This window comes from Coenobita brevimanus, chromosome 20 (genome assembly GCF_032717465.1).
Source record: "Coenobita brevimanus isolate Jiangsu-jjx chromosome 20, ASM3271746v2, whole genome shotgun sequence".
Classification (NCBI taxonomy): domain Eukaryota; kingdom Metazoa; phylum Arthropoda; class Malacostraca; order Decapoda; family Coenobitidae; genus Coenobita; species Coenobita brevimanus.
This window is the reverse complement of record NC_136973.1, coordinates 8,117,357-8,133,542: the sequence shown is the minus strand read 5'-3', so window position 1 is coordinate 8,133,542 and position 16,186 is coordinate 8,117,357. Positions and strand designations below refer to the sequence as shown.

Below are 16,186 nucleotides of genomic sequence, written 5' to 3'. Positions count from 1 at the left end.
TATACAAGCTTGGGCAATTGTATGTGCGTATGCGCTGACAGAGGACTGAGTGGCAAGAGTGAAAGATGAGTTTTGGGCGAGTGTAGAAGAATGTATGGACAAATTTGAGAGGAGCGGGAGAGTGCTTTTGATTGGAGGCATAAGTTGGGAATGTACGAGTGGATGGAGTGGTAGCAGTAGTAGTAGTAGTTGTAGTTGTTCCCTAGGCAGTCTGGCCGAACAGCCCAGAGTCCCTTAGGAAGGCCATGGCCGAGACCGAGCATTCCCACAAAGCTCTCAAGGAGTGTATGTTGTGTCGTTGGCGTAGGTGATGGTGTGCAATGCAGTCTTCCATAATGTGCTTAATAGTATGGGGTGCTGTGTTGCATCCTGGACAGGCATCAGCGATGGAGTCATCCAGCCTCTTCTGGTAGCTTAAGAGGGCTGGATGGTGCCCACATCTTAGCCTGGCCAGGTGGACCCTGTCCTCATGAGGGAGATAGGATTCAGAATGGTGGATGTCAGGAGGCTGTGCATGCAGCTGCGTGTTGTCTTTAAGTGACTGAATGAAGCGGCAAGTGATCTGAGTGTGGATATGCTTCTGGAAGCTGGTCTGAGGTGGGCAAGGGGGAAGAGATGACGGTATTTGTGTATGGTATCGTGTGCTGGGTGTTGTTTTGATGTTCCATGGTGTGGGTGGATGTGCTGCCATGTAATATAGTGGATGTTGTGGGTTTGTGGAGGCTGCAGCAAGAAACTGGGTGCCTCTCATGTTTAGGTTATCCTTGACTTTGAGGACTTTGGTTTCTTGATGTAGGTGGTCTGTGGGTGTAGTAGCTGTGCAGCCTGTGATTATTTTTAGGGCCTTGTTCTGTAGAGTGTTGTAGTGTGTTTTGGTGAGGTTAGAAGCCAAGGCAGGGCTTGCATAATTCATCACTGAACATATGTATTGTTTGTATACTGTGGTGGTGGTTTCTTTGTTTTGTCCAAATGTTGTATGGGCATGTGATCTCAAAGCATTGAGTCTTGGTGTTATTTTATTTTTAATGTTTGTGTTGTGTTGTTTAAATGACATTGATGTATTGTATGTTACACCAAGGATTTTGAGTGTGTGTGTGTGTGTGTGTGTGTGTGTGTGTGTGTGGTACGGGAGTGTTGTTTGTGGTGAGGTGTGGGATGTGACTGTGTTCTGCTGTCCAGTTTGTGAGAAGGGTCACTGTAGATTTGGCTGGGGCTATTTTGAGCCTGTTTGTTGTGAACCATTCGTGTAGTGTGTTGAGATAAGGTTGAATGATGTGTGCAGCTGTGTTTGCATTTTGGTGTGTACATGTAAGTGTTATATCATCTGCATAGGAAGCTATGTGTATCTGTGGTGTGTGGGGTGTGGGTATGTCATGCATGTATAGGTTAAAGAGTGTAGGGGACAAAACAGATCCTTGGGGGACACCGTTTGTGAAGTTTCTGATGTTAGAAAACTGGCCGGCAAATGTTACGTGTGCACATCTGCCTGCTAAGTAGTTTTGCCAGCCATCTTTTTGTGTTATTGTGCATGTTTGTGTTGAGTATTTTGTTTGTTAGGTTGTGACAGGGGATGGCATCAAAAGCTTTGCTAATGTCTAGTGTGATCAGGGATGGAGTGGTTGGTCAGTGGAATGTGCTAGCTGAAGTAGATGGGAATGGTAGTGCTTTGGTGGACATCTGTGGTGGTTAGGGGTTGGCAGTAGCTAACACCTACTTTCGGCATAAGATGATCCACAAGTATACAAGGAGAGTAATGAGGAGGATGGATGGTGAACTTGTTGAACGAAAGGCAATGATAGACTATGTGTGTGTGGATGAACGAATGAGAAGACAAGTGTTGGATGCAAGAGTTTGGAGAGGGTGGAGGAATGGAGTCTCGTTCCATCACTTAGTTATGGCCAAGGTAAAGCTGGAAAGAAAATGGTTGAAGAGGCTTAGGGGAAGACAGGAGGAAACAGCTCCTGTGAGAAGGGTGGAGAGGTTGCAAGATAGTAAGAAAATGGCAGAGTATAAGAGCATAGTGGAAGAAAGTTTGGGAAGGTACGAGTTAGAGCAGATGGAAGAGGTGGAAGATGTATGTAAGATATTCACAGAAGAGATAGGCGCAGCGTGTGAGGTGGTTTGTGGAGTGAGGAGGAGATGCTGGGATGTGCAAGGGACAGCATGGTAGAATGATGAGGTGAAACGAGCTGTGGAACAAAAGAAGAAGACGTAGTGAATGGCTAGCGAGTAGAGGTAGGGGAGAAGATGAGAGAGAGAAGAGAGAGGTATATGTGAGCATGAGAAGGGAAGTGAAGAGACTGGTGAAGGAGAGTAAGAAGAAAGTGGATGAAGAATTTGGGAGGAATATGAGTGTGAAATGGAGGGAGAGTAAGAAATTGTTTTGGAAGGAGGTAAAGAAAGTAAGGTAGTGTGAAAGGGGAAATAGTAGGGGAGTGAAAGATAGGAATAATAGATTGTTGGTGGAGAAAGAGAGAAATTGAGGAGATGGAAGGAGCACTTTGAGGTTTTGTTGAATGTAGAGAGTGACAGCAGTGCGAGTATAAGTGGTTGGGGAATGGCTGGGAGAAGAAGAGATGAGAGGAGGGAGGAAGAGATCAATAGGGCAGAAGTAGTGGAAGCAGTGAAGAAGATCAAGATGGGAAAGGCCCCAGGAATTGATGGAGTGTGTGGTGAAATGCTGAGGTATGGGGGTGAGATTGTTGTGGAGTGGATATGGAAGTTGTGTAGATTGGCTTGGGAAGAGGGAAGGGTTCCAGAGGACTGGAAATCAGGTATAATTGTTCCTTTATACAAAGGAAAAAGGGAGAGAGAAGTATGTGGTAACCACAGGGGTATTTGCCTTCTTAGTGTGACTGGAAAATATATGGTGGAATACTCATTGATAGGGTTAGGCATATGACAGAGGAGCTAGTTGGAGAAGAACAAGAGGGATTTAGGAAGGCAAAAGGGTGTGTAGATCAGATATTTGTTCTAAGATGTTTAGTGGAGAAGTATCTACAGAAGGGAAAGAAAGTGTATGCTGCCTTCATGGACTTGGAGAAAGCTTATGACAGAATAGATAGGCAAGGTATGTAGAAGGTATTAAGAATATATGGAGTGGAGGGAAAATTGTTGAGTGCTGTGAAGAGTATGTACGAGGGAGCTAGGGCTACGGTGCGAGTGGGTGGTGAGCTGAGTGAGTTCCTTGATCTCAGTGTGGGACTCAGTGTGGGTTGTGTGATGTCTCCATGGCTGTTTAATATATACTTAGATGGGGTTGTAAAGGAGGTGCAAGGTAGGGGAGTGGATGTTGGGGTGGCTCTAATAAATGAGGGTGAGATGTGGAAGATTCCAGTGTTGCTATTTGCTGATGATACAGTATTGTTGAGTGAAGATGAATGGGAGTTGCAAGGTTTGATGAATGAATTTGGGACAGTGTGTAGGAAGAGGAATCTGAAAGTTAATGTAAACAAGAGTAAAGTTATGGTGTTTGAGAGGAATGAAGTCACAGAATGTACAGTGAGGTTGGATAGTTAGGATATGGAGAATTTTAGCGCATTCAAGTACTTGGGTAGTGTGATGAGTAAGGATGGAACTTTGGGGGATGAAGTGCATGAAAGGGTACAGCAGGGAAGGAAGATTGTTGGTTCACTGAAAGCAGTGATGAGAAATAGGGAGGTGAGTATGGAAGTTAAGAAGTCACTGCATGATAGTATTGTGATCCCTACCCTGACGTATGGAAGCGAGGCGTGGACCTTGCAAGAGGGGAACAAGTCAAGAGTGAGAGCAGTGGAAATGAGTCACTTGAGAGGAGCATGTGGAGTGACATGGAGGGACAGATTGACGAATGAAAAAGTGAAGGAACGTTGTGGGGTGGATGTGGTTGAGAAGATTAAGAGAAAGGCACTGAGGTGGTTTGGACTTGTGGAGAGAATGGAGAATGAAAGACTGACTAAGAGGGTGTATGTAGATGAGGTGGAGGGAGGGAGAGGGAGGGGTAGACCTAGGATGAGGTGAAGGGATGGAGTTGAGAGGTATATGAGGGAGGGGGGAGTGAGTTAGGGGGAGGGTAGTCAAATGGTGGGTGACAGAGCAACTTGAAGGCGTTTTTTCCACGTCTACCCTTTGCAGGATTAGGGCTATAGGTAGATAGATAGATCAAGATCAGAAATCAATCATCATAGTGTCATAGTGAAATAGTTAACATTTTATCTTTGTGGCTGTTGTTGCCCCAGGTTCAATTGGACATGGAGTCAGTGGACTGCAGGCTGAAGTTGCCTTTATCTTGCAGTCCACCAAACTTTTCTGGAGGTAGGGAGGAAGTTAAGGGATGTTTATATAAGCAGGGAGTAGAGTCTCCGAGGTGTATCGGTGTTGGCACGTGAAGACGTCTTTCTTCAAGATTTTGTTTTTATCTACGAATGTCACTTACCGGTAGTTTATTGTATCCGTTCTCTCAGCTTGTTGCCTCTGTAGGGTTTCAATGCCAATCAGTCTGTCACTGAGTCGCTGTAGTAATAGGATGATTGTATCCATCTGCTGTGGTGTCAGTTCAGATCCAGGCACTTCCTCACCCTCACTTGTATCACTACCTGGACTCTGCACCACCTCAAACTGCCTGCCCCCTCTGCCACCACTGTTCCGTCTCTCACCATACTGTCTTGGAACTGTTGTGAGATACAGAAAGGCATCATTATAACTTGCCTCCCCCCCTTCTCTCTCTCTCTCTCTCTCTCTCTCTCTCTCTCTAGCAATATGTTAAATGATGACAGAAAGGTGCTGGTGAAATGTGAGGATATGAAAGATGATTGGAGAGAGCATTATAATTGAATGTTGAATAAGGAGTTTGACTGCGAGAGGGAAGGTTTGAAGTCAGCAGATCCAGTTGTTGGCCCTTTGATTTTGATTGATGTTGCTCCTGTGAGCAATATTCTCAGCAAGATACAGTTGGGGAAGGCAGTGGGTGTGTCTGAATTGACCACTGAGATGTTGAAGGCCACAGGAGATATTGGACAGACTTTGGTCACTGGTTTGATAAATTCTGTTACTGTATATATGAGTGCATTGTTGCAGATGACTGGCTGAAGAGTGTGATTTTAAATGTGTACAATGAGGCCTCGCCGTACATTTGTTCGCTAAATGATAAATCACAAGAATGATGACTTAAAAGATATATCTAGCTTTGCTATAATGATGGCAAAAGTATCATGAATTCACTAGAATTGTACAGTAATGCTGATGGTCGCATACAAAAATCCTGCGCATACACAGTGTCTCCCGTGCAAACCGACAGCTGTTTGAGCAAAGATGGCTGCCCAGTGTTTACATTCACTGTGATAATCTCCCCATCTTTCTATTTCATGCAAGCAGGGCCATGGAAACACCATTGCAGTTGCCAAATAACAATGCAAGTGCATAACAGGATATGCAGTGTGCTGTATTAAGTGAAATGATTACTTTTTGTGTGTAAAATGTTAAAACTTGTGACTTGGAAATCTTGTCACCTGTGCATACACGGTGCCTCCCATGCAAGCCAACAGTTGACCATTTGAGCCATGATAACTTCCCAGTGTTTACATCCAGTGTGATTGTCTACCTTTCTTTTCATTTTAATGCAAACAAGGCCATTGAAACACCATTGCAATTGCCACATAACAGTGCAAGTGCATAACAAATAATGTTGTGTGTGGTATTAAGAGGGTTGATAACTTTTTTGTGTGAAATGCTGAAACTTGTGACTTGGAAGTTGTGTCTGGCTAGGATGCTGCCCCTAGTGGAAAGTGTGTTGCCACCGAGGGCAAACCTAAAAGCCTTAAGTTTTTCTTTAGATTTTAGGTTATGTGGTCATAGGCCCCCTCCCTATCCCCAGTGAACCCATGTTATATCATCCTTCCTGTCTAATACATCGGTATGCAATGGGTTTTCACTTGACATAACCCTGTTGCACAGCAAGATGTGACTGTATAAGGGGAAGGGTGATGACCTGGAAAGAGGAAATTATAGGGGCATAAAACTTTAGGATTATAGAGGCATGAAACTAGGATCATAAAGTGAAAGTAATGGAGAGTCCGTGAAGGTTTGATAAGGGTAAGCGTGAATATTAATGAGATGCAGTTTGGGTTTATACCAGGCTAAGGGACCACTGATGCCATATTCATTGTCCAATAACTTCAGGAAGAATACATAGCAAAGAAGGATGAGTTGTACCCTCTCTCTCTCTCTCTCTCTCTCTCTCTCTCTCTTTTTTTTTTTTTTTTTTTTTTTTTTTTTTTTTTTTTTGAGAGAGGTCTTTTGATCGAGTTGCCAGGGAGACAGTGAAGTGGGCAATGAGGAAGTGAGAGCTTGGGATCGAGGAGTGGTTAGTTAGAGTAGTAATGGCAATATACGAGAGTGCTTGCACCCAGGCAAGAGTGAAAGGAGACTTGAGTGATGAGTATTCCGTGACTGTTGGCGTGCATCAGGGGTCAGTCTTTTGTCCTTATATATTGTTTATCATGGTGCTTGAAGCTCTCTCAAGTGACTTCAGAGCTTGACTCCCATGGTAGGTGTATGCTGATGACTTGGTATTGGTCATGGAGAATGAGAGGGAGGTGGAGGAAAGATTTAGGAAGTGGAGAGATGGAATGGGGTACAAGGGTTTAAGAATAAATGGGGCTGATGGTGGTACTGTCAAAGCTGAGGGAGTGTGACCGTGTACAATTTGCCACAAGGGTGTGGGAAGTAGCTCATCTTGTGCAGCATTTGTGATATGTGGGTGCTTAGGAGATGTAGTGGTGTTAGAGGTAAGCTGTGAAATAAAGCTGATTTCATGATTGCAGTGTGTAGGGGAGACCATGCGGATGGGAAAGGATTGATCTTGCTGAAGAGTCTTGAATATGTAGAGAAGTTCGTTATTTGAGGGACATGTTATGTGTTGGAGATCTGGCTGGAGCTAACTCTGTGGCAAGTGTAAGGAATGGTTGAAAGAAGCCAAGGGAACTGTTCCCTCTCCTGACAGTGAGAGGGCTCTCCCTCCATGCAAAGAGGTCCTTGTATAGAACATGTGTTAGGAGTGTGATGCCATATGGCAGTGGGACCTGGAATAGGCTCATATGTATGGAGATGATAATGATTGGATGGATGTGTAGTGCATCCTTGAATGGGAGGCCCTGGGAGGGCTTAGATTGCAAATGAAGAGTTAAGCAGACGGATGAGACTTGATTGTATTGGAGTTTGATGAAAAGGGGTAGACTGAGATGGTTATGGCATGTGAAAATGATGGAAGTAGACAACTGGGTGGGGAGGGTGAGAGATGAGAACGTTGAACATCAGGTTACAAGAGGCTGATTAAGACATGAGATGAGGTTATAGAAAGAGACCTCAGGGATAAGGGACTGAATAGGTTTGCCAGAAATTAAGCTGCATGGAGAGTTGCCATTAGGTCACCAAGGTTAATGAATGCAGGCACGTTGGAGCTTTTGTAAACTAAATGAAACAAAATGAAACTAATTTCCCCTACCTTACAGTTTGGTAACAGTTGCAGGAAGTCCTTGTAAAATCTGCTTTGTACTTCCTTGCTTTGAATTCCAGTGCAAAATACAGAAAAAATTATTAAATTTTCATTGCTACTTACCAATTTCTCCTGGCCCATAGTACCATTTGTAAGGAAAAAAGTTGTTATATTTTTTAATTGTTGATGTAAACAAGTTGTGGTGTTTTGGATGACATCCTAACTTACAATGACAACTCATTGTTGATGAAAAAAGTTGTGGTATTGTGGAACATTTCTCTGACATATAGAAGTGACTGCTTGTGTATGGAAAAGTTGTGATACAATAAAACCTTGATAAGTCAGAGCATATGGGATTATGTCCTCTGTGACTTAATTAACTTACCAACTTGCAGGTTATCAATGCACTTTTCCATTGGTTGCTTCCTGTCATAGTCAGACAACAAACATAAATCACATTTAGCTTATACTGTATGTGAGTAATACATGCAGGAAGAGATGAAAAAAAAAGATATACCAAGCTTTTATGTAAAGTAATCCCTTGATTATCAGACATAATAGAGCCAAAGGCATATTCGGATATGGACAGTGTCAGGATACAGAGCAATTTCCTCTACTGTACCGATACCCAACCAATATGTACAGTACCCCTCCTAATGTTGTCAGTGTTCTGTGGTCTTGTGGTTCATTTTAGACATCAAAACACACATTACAGTATGCAATGTAGTCCTAAACACTAAGAAAATACTGCATTAAAAAAAAAACTACCTGTATGCACAGTACCCCTCCTAATTTTGGCAATGTTCTTCAGTCTTTCAGATGTATTTAGACATCAAAACACATATGGGAATATCCAGTGTGATGCTAGACATTAAGAAAACAATGCATAAACAAAGAAGAATCCACAAATACCTTTCCTATAATGTATAGCACCCCTCATAATTTTGGCAGTCTTCCTCGGTCTTTCAGTTGTATTTAGACATCAACACTCATGTGGGAATATCCGGTGTAATGCTAGACACTAAGAAAGCAATGCATAAAGGACAAAAATCCACACAAAAAATCACAAGATGGTTGCAAAAACATTTAAGTTTGTGGGACAACGAGTTATGGCTCCCTTTACGGCACACACACACAAAAAAACAGCCAAATATGCCCCTGGAAATTGGTTATATTGGTATAAATTGCATACCATCATCGTTGCTGGTGTTTGTACTATAAGATAAGCTAATAAAAACACAATAAACTGATGAGTAAAAGTACTGAAATGCAGTGAAATTATAATCAGTTCAATAGTAATAAATACCTTCAAATGACATCCCAGCTTCTTAGTGCAAAATTTTGCAAAACTGTGCAAGAGTTAAACATATGTCTAGATGCAGAATTTCATGAGCTTTCTCATGGTGTTTTCAGAATTTTGATACAACCAATGGTATTCAAATAAATCGCCAAAAACTTTAAAAACTCACTGGTGGATGGTAGTAGGCATGATGGTAGGGGAATGATTGAGGAACAGGGAGGGGACGGAGATAAGCCTGGGCCTGGCAGTGGAGAGCATGGAAGGGGATGGAGGAGGGACAGGGGGAGGGAAGAAGTGAGGCTGGCCAGATGACTTTCATCATTCGGTGAGGAAGGGGATGGGCATTTTAAGTTAGCTTGTGGGTTGCGGTCAGTATTACTTGCGTGCTGGCAGTACGTTACCAGTGATCCTGGCTGCCAAACGAGTTTGGCCATTCGGTGGGGAGATGGACGGGCATTTGCAGTCTGCTTGTGGGTTGCTGTCAGTATTACTCTTGTGCTGGTGGTATGTTACAAGTGATCCTGGCAGCAAGACAACGTTCACCATTTGGTAGGGACCCAGACAGCCATTTTAGCTCAGCTTGTGGGTTATGGTATATTATCCGCTCTTCAACAGAGAGGCCAACAAGCCACTCAACGGTCTTTTTTAACTTTGAAGGCCGGCCAGCCAAAGAAGCCGGAACTTTTATGTCCGGTTACGGACAAATAAATCCGGATATGGACCTATTAGAGTCGAGGCCTAATGTCCATATATTGAGCGTCCTGATAATTGAGAGATTACTGTACTATATTTCAAAACACCTTTAGGGTGCACAGAGACATTTAGGGAAAATAGGGCATTATATACCTGACCATGACTCACGAGAGGTCATGGTCAGGTATAATAATACCCTAGTTTACGCAGATGTCTCCCTGCACCACGAAAATGTCTTGAAAATATAGATGAAGGCTAGGCATGTCTTTTTTTTTTTTTTTTTAATCTCTTCCCTGAGTATCATTCGGCATACTTATCATATCCTTAAGTAGTAATTATTCCTAGCCTATACTGTATGTAGACAGATAGGTAGATATTTGCCGGTAACTGTAGATTTTGACTGAATAATGCTTACCAGACTACTGTCAAGGACATACTTTTTTATTGATCTTGTAGTAGGTGACAGAGGCAGGGTGGGTAACTTGATTTAGCATTTATTTTATACAAATCACAGTATTTCAGAATATATTTTTAAATATTCTGAAAACATAACCATTGTAACGTGTCAGAAAATTATTGCATGATTTATTAAGTGCCGGCTTCCCAAGATTTTATTGTATTTTGGTAGTCCCTGACATACTTACTGTACTGTCTTATCCTGCCACTGCCACCACTGTGTTGTCGCCTACCACCTCCTTGTGGTCTGCTGTGCTGCCTGTTGCCACCACTTTCAACAGTCTCACTGATACCGCTGATGGGTTTACGACTGTGGTTGTCTTGTGTTTCCTCGTCTTCACCTCCTTCCCTGCCTCCACCTTCGTAGTCTGGATTTCTTGCCTGATGTGAAATATAGAAAAGCCACATTGTTGCTTTTTATTCTACAATAAATTCATAATAATTGTCTCTTAAATCCGTTGATGCTTATACCGTACAACCAGTTTATCAGTGCCAGGTTAATAGTATCAGTTGTGTGTAAAATGTTATGATATTCTGGAGCACATCTCTTTACATATAACAAGGACTCCCTGTGTTGTAAGTTCTTGTCGTTGTCTTCTTCTTCTTTTTTTTTTTTTTTTTTTTTTTTTTGGTGCCCATAAGATGTATGTCAGTTTCCACTGTATAGGTAAAGTGTAGTAGTTGTAGTTCATCAGTGATGTACTTTGAGGACTACCTGCACTTAACTGCTCACTCTTTGACACTGTTGATAGCAGTGGAGGGTTTATGGTGGCAGTTATCTATTTTGTTTGGTCACCTTAATTCATTGCCTGCCACCATCACTTTTTTGTTTCTTACCAGATAAGAAACACATTACGTGGCCACTTCATTTGGATGACATTTTCTACCCATTTATGATCATTGCTACATTCAAATTATTCTATTTAGCTCTGGAGAGAATTTTCAAACTAAACTCTGTACTGCTAGGAGTGTCCCGAGCTAAATAAAATCATGTGTTGGTGACAAAATTTTAAAAAACTTATCGCTGGATTGAAAATGTCAACCCCTTACCACCAATGGCATTGGCACTACAGTCGTTTGTCTCAGCCTAGTGACATAACATATCGTCATAGTAAGCACCATACTCAAGCATTAATCATGTGTTGTGGCTCATTGGCAAAATAAGACAATTCTGTGGTTATTCATCCTCTCTGTAACACATTTTCCTCACTTGTATCACATTATATTGTTAGTCTCTTGTTAGACATCAGTGTTCAAGGAGGAGAGATGCAGTTTTAGGCCCCGTGAAATAAGACAGAGTACCAGTACTGTAAAATGGGTTTAAGGCCTCTTGTCTCTTGTTTCCTCATTCCTTCATTTCCCCCAGTATCATAGTGTGTATTTCCTGTCAGATGTGGATTATGTTGCTGTTTATGTGTGTTACTTCACTTATATGGAACATGACTGTTTATGTATGTTTGTTATGTGTACTGAGATGGTATGGTCATGTGGAAAGAATGGATAACATCAGTGGTGAAAAAGGTATATCTGAGCAAATTTGAAGGATGGAGGGGGCGAGGTAGACCAGGAAGAAGGTGGAGAGATATTATGGATGAGTGTGTGAGGAAGAGAGGTTTGGAAGTCGGTGAGGCAAGGGGACTGACAAGAGATCGAACTGGCTGGATGAATGTTGTGAGGAGAAGTGCATGCTCAGGGACTTGGCACCTCTTTTTAACATGGCAGCGTCTTGATTGACTCAATCGGATACATTTACGTGAAGCTACAAAACGTTGTGAATGTTTTTTGGCGTAACAAATAGAGCCAGGATTCCGGGGGCTTGAATGATGAGTGAAAGGAAGTGTGGACCATTGGATTGGGCAAATTTGGGCTGTCTGGGACATTGCTACTCCTCACCCTGCCCTAGGGTGGGAAAGGAGGTCCGGATGATGATGATGATGATGATGATGATACACTGTTAGTTGTATGATTATGCTAGCTATTTGAGTACCTGCAACCAAATACTTAATCTCAGAGGGATACCATACGACATGAATAGATTGCCTTCATGTTGCCCTGTTCTCCTTTATTAAGCAACCCTGCCTCCATCCCACACCACGTAAAGCTTTCACCACACAAACATTATCAAACCCCTTGCATCTCCAGTCATTCCAGCACTAGCAGTGAAAAAACACTTACATACTCAGCACGCAGGGTTGTACAACACCTTGATCATAACACCATACTACATGCCTTTCCTCTGACATCCACCCATCAGAGATGTCCTTAAATTGAGATCAAGTTCACCAAGAGCTATCAGCTTTAATTTGGGTGGGGTTGAACTACAGATGATGCATCCCCAGCCTGTAGAAAATGCCCACAAAACATAATACATACTGTATAATAGCACACTGCACAGCACACACCACATTATGATGCAGACACAGCATCAGCAATGTAGGAAACCTTTGGAGTGGTCCCATAGGGGTGGCTGCTTGCCTGTGGTTGATGGGTCTGTTCAGTCAGACTTTCCAGGATTAAGCAGCAATAATAACAACAACCTCTGCACCCCATCCCTCCACTTTATTGTTGATCTTTCTCTCTCCCCTTTCCCTTCACTTCACTTACGTGCACTTCCCTAGTTAATCTCTCATTCTCCATTCTCTCCAGCTGTCACTCACCTCAGCTTAATTCCCCTAACACTTTCCAGCACATTCACATTAACATTACTACATTCTGAAACATCCTCACTTGCTTGCTTTCTCTCCGCATAGATCTTATGCTCCCCTCAAATAACTCATTCCCACCTCTCACTCTTGACTTGTGTCCTTCCAACAGTTTTGAAGCATCATATCCTTATGTTAGTAGGCTATGGGGATCACACTACTGTCATCCAAGAACTTCTTTTCTTTCATGCCCACCTCCATAGTCCTTGTTACCACCTTCAGTGTACCTTCAAACTTCCTTTCCCACTGTGCCCTTTCTAGCATTTCATCTTCTAAACTCCCATCCTTGTTCATCACACTACCTAGATACTGTACTGGAAGACACTCGTGGTCTTCATTTTGTAACCAGAATCACTTCACACTCCTTGACTAAATTTCTCTTTAAAAACACATCTTTTTACTCCATGCAAAATTCACCCATAAATTTAATTTCAAGCTCATTCACCACTATGTGTTCATCACAAACTATTATAACTCACAGTTTTCTTCACTTAGCGGAACAATATAATTAGCAAACAACAGTACAGGCAGTTTCCAGTCCCTACTTTCCTCTACTACAGTCATTCCAACAGCCACTGCCTTACCTTGTTTTTCATACTGTAAAACCATCCACGTACAGGTATGTATTGAACAGCCATGGAGACATTATACATCCTTTTTTCAGTCTAGCATTGAAATAGAAAAACTTGACTAGTTGATCTTCCACATGTACTGCCACCCTTACACCCCCATCAATATTCATAAGAGCATTAACAGTTTCCCATCTACTCCATTTATTCTCAGCACCTTCCACATTTTGTTATATGTTTACTCCTTCATAGGCTTTCTTCAGATCTCTAGGCAGCTTGCAACTTCTCTCCCTCCTCTAAACACTTTTATATTGTACTTGTCAGAGGGATTTAATTTACACATCCTTTCTTTCTTATACCTGCAGTGCTCCTCTCCTCTCATTTCCTCATTTTTCAGCTTCACTTGGTTAGCACCTATCCCATAGTATTTCCAGCTGTTTTTAAAGAAGGCAGATACCCCTGTGATTGCCCCATACTCTTCCCCTTTTCCTCTTGTTCAAGAGATCTCTTATACCTGACTTCTGGGCCTCTGGCCTTCTGCCATTCTCCTAGGGCAGTCTGTGCATATTCCATATACATTCAGTCACTCTTTGTTCCCCATTATGATGCATTTCCCATATACTGCATCAATACCTCACATACTGTCCTTATTTTTGTGCCTGAAATTTGTATAATGTTTAAGATTACAGGGTTTTTGTGAATAAACAGTATGTGATGTTTCAGGTAAACTGTAGTCAGTTTGTTTTTGCCTGATCCATGACTTGAATACTAACTTGTGGTTGCATGAAATTTGTTGAGCCTTGGCTGTGAAGTAAGAATCAGTCTCCATGTGGACAATGATTAGTTTTTACTTGATGAAACTGAACCAGTCCCATAACTTGAATGCAAAGGTGTGGTTGCATGAAATGCAGTATATATATATATATATATATATATATATATATATATATATATATATATATATATATGTATATATACATATACATATACACACAGTCAATCCTCTGTCCTCGTGGTTCCTCTGTTTGCGGTTTCGATTGTTTGCGGTTTGTCACCAGGGAAACCAAATCACCTTTTTTGAAGTCCAGAGAAAAATGGAAACACATTTAAATCGCGCGCCACACGCTGCATACCACCCTCAGCGCCACCCGCGCCACCCCCGCATTGTTTTGAATCTCTTGCGGCAGGCTCTCTCATTCTCAGGTTCCGAGATAATTCGCTGTCAAGTCAATTCGCTGTCAAAACATGGACGATTCCCAGTCAGGACAATTCGCACCCTGGACGATTCCCCGTCATTCTATAAATATACGTATTTTTGAATAATTAACCCTTTAACCGCGGGTATTGTTTTGGTCTGACTGTCCTCTCCCGCGGGGGTTTCAGCCAAATGTAAACAAACCTTTACACCTTAATAACTCTGCACAGAATAAAGCTAGAGAAAAAAATGAGGTACCATTAGAAAGTACTAACCTTCAGCTTTCCATTGATGTAGGTTTCATGACTTTGTTGACTTTCACAGGACGGGCAGTGCCGTTAGAAGTGAGGGGTGTAAAATCACTATTTTTCGCTCACACATCATTACCTTCGCTCATACACCATTACCAAATGCCAACCTCATTCTGATAATAATACTATAAACATATATGAACACTGCACATACGATAAACACCCACTCTGTGTTCACTGAGGCAGGTAAAAGGCACTGTAATTACCTGCACTTCACTGCCACATCAGCGGTGTTGTAATCACTATTTTTCGCTCACACACCATTACCAAATGCCAACCTCATTCTGATAATAATACTATAAACATATATGAACACTGCACATACGATAAACACCCACTCTGTGTTCACTGAGGCAGGTAAAAGGCACTGTAATTGCCTGCACTTCACTGCCACATCAGCGGTGTTGTAATCACTATTTTTCGCTCACACACCATTACCAAATGCCAATCACATTCTGATAATAATACTATAAACATATATGAACACTGCACATACGATAAACACCCACTCTGTGTTCACTGAGACAGGTAAAAGGCACTGTAATTGCCTGCACTTCACTGCCACATCAACATGTGTTGTCACTCACACAGCTGGACAGATACTGATGCGCGCTTGGTCAGGGGTGGGGTGGGGGGCCCAGGGGGTGGGAGGTGGGGCCCTAGGGGGGGGAAGAGGGAGGTGGGGGTCGGCTGGAGTGAAAGAACTTAATAGCTACTCTCCCTTGAAACAATTGGCGCACGGAAAAAACGCGGGGTATTCAAAATATTCACAAACATTCGAGAATGACACCCGCGGTTTGGTCCAGTTTTTGCAACGTCATTCTGGAATGACACCCGCGGTTAAAGGGTTAATACTTTAATAACTAATTTTCAGTGGGATCCATCAAAGTCTATGTTCATTCAATAGCGTAGGCTTTGAATATTTATAAGTTGCACTTTCAGCCAATAATTAACGTGTTTCTACTTCGCTGTAGTCGACTTTGAATTATATTCTAGCGTCACCTGTAGCTGTCTTCATTAATTTTCATTGGTACTACAACATCCTGGGTATATTTTAAAACGACTCTGAAGAGGTACAAATATATATTCATCTCAAATGATAATATCCAACGGGTTATTCTGATCAGCCATAGTGGACGCAAACCGTGGGGAAAGATATGGCTGAGCCTCAACAGATGTCACTGCATTTATTATAAAAACAATAAACCACCACCACTTTTAAAACTCGTATATTTAAAAGACTATTATAGTATGTAAATAAATGACGGGGAATCATCCTGACGGCGAAAAGTCCTGACGGCGAATTGTCCCGAAACCCATTCTCACTGTGACCACTCTTGTGTGTGCTTGTACTCGCTGATCTCTCCGTGACACCATCATTTTATCTACCATGGGCCCTAAGAGAGCAGCCAAGACATCTCCAAAGGTAGAATTGCTGGACAAGTTACAGGAGGGAAAACCTGGTAATGTTGGTGGAGGGTGAGAGCGT

The 16,186-nt window shown here is 42.2% G+C and overlaps 2 protein-coding genes across 2 annotated transcripts in view; one reads left to right on the top strand and one right to left on the bottom strand.

The window, feature by feature from the left end:
* Nucleotides 1-16,186, top strand: part of LOC145391972 (mitogen-activated protein kinase kinase kinase 4-like) — a 503,013-nt gene that overhangs the window by 410,791 nt on the left and 76,036 nt on the right. The gene's annotated exons all lie outside the window — the stretch shown is intronic.
* Nucleotides 1-16,186, bottom strand: part of LOC145391820 (uncharacterized) — a 97,763-nt gene that overhangs the window by 71,689 nt on the left and 9,888 nt on the right. Inside the window, exons 2-3 of the mRNA XM_080266308.1 lie at nt 10,109-10,301; nt 4,415-4,649 (exon numbers count right to left, since the gene is read on the bottom strand). Coding sequence (XP_080122434.1) covers nt 4,415-4,649; nt 10,109-10,301 — 428 coding nt within the window. The remainder of the gene's footprint in view (nt 1-4,414; nt 4,650-10,108; nt 10,302-16,186) is intronic.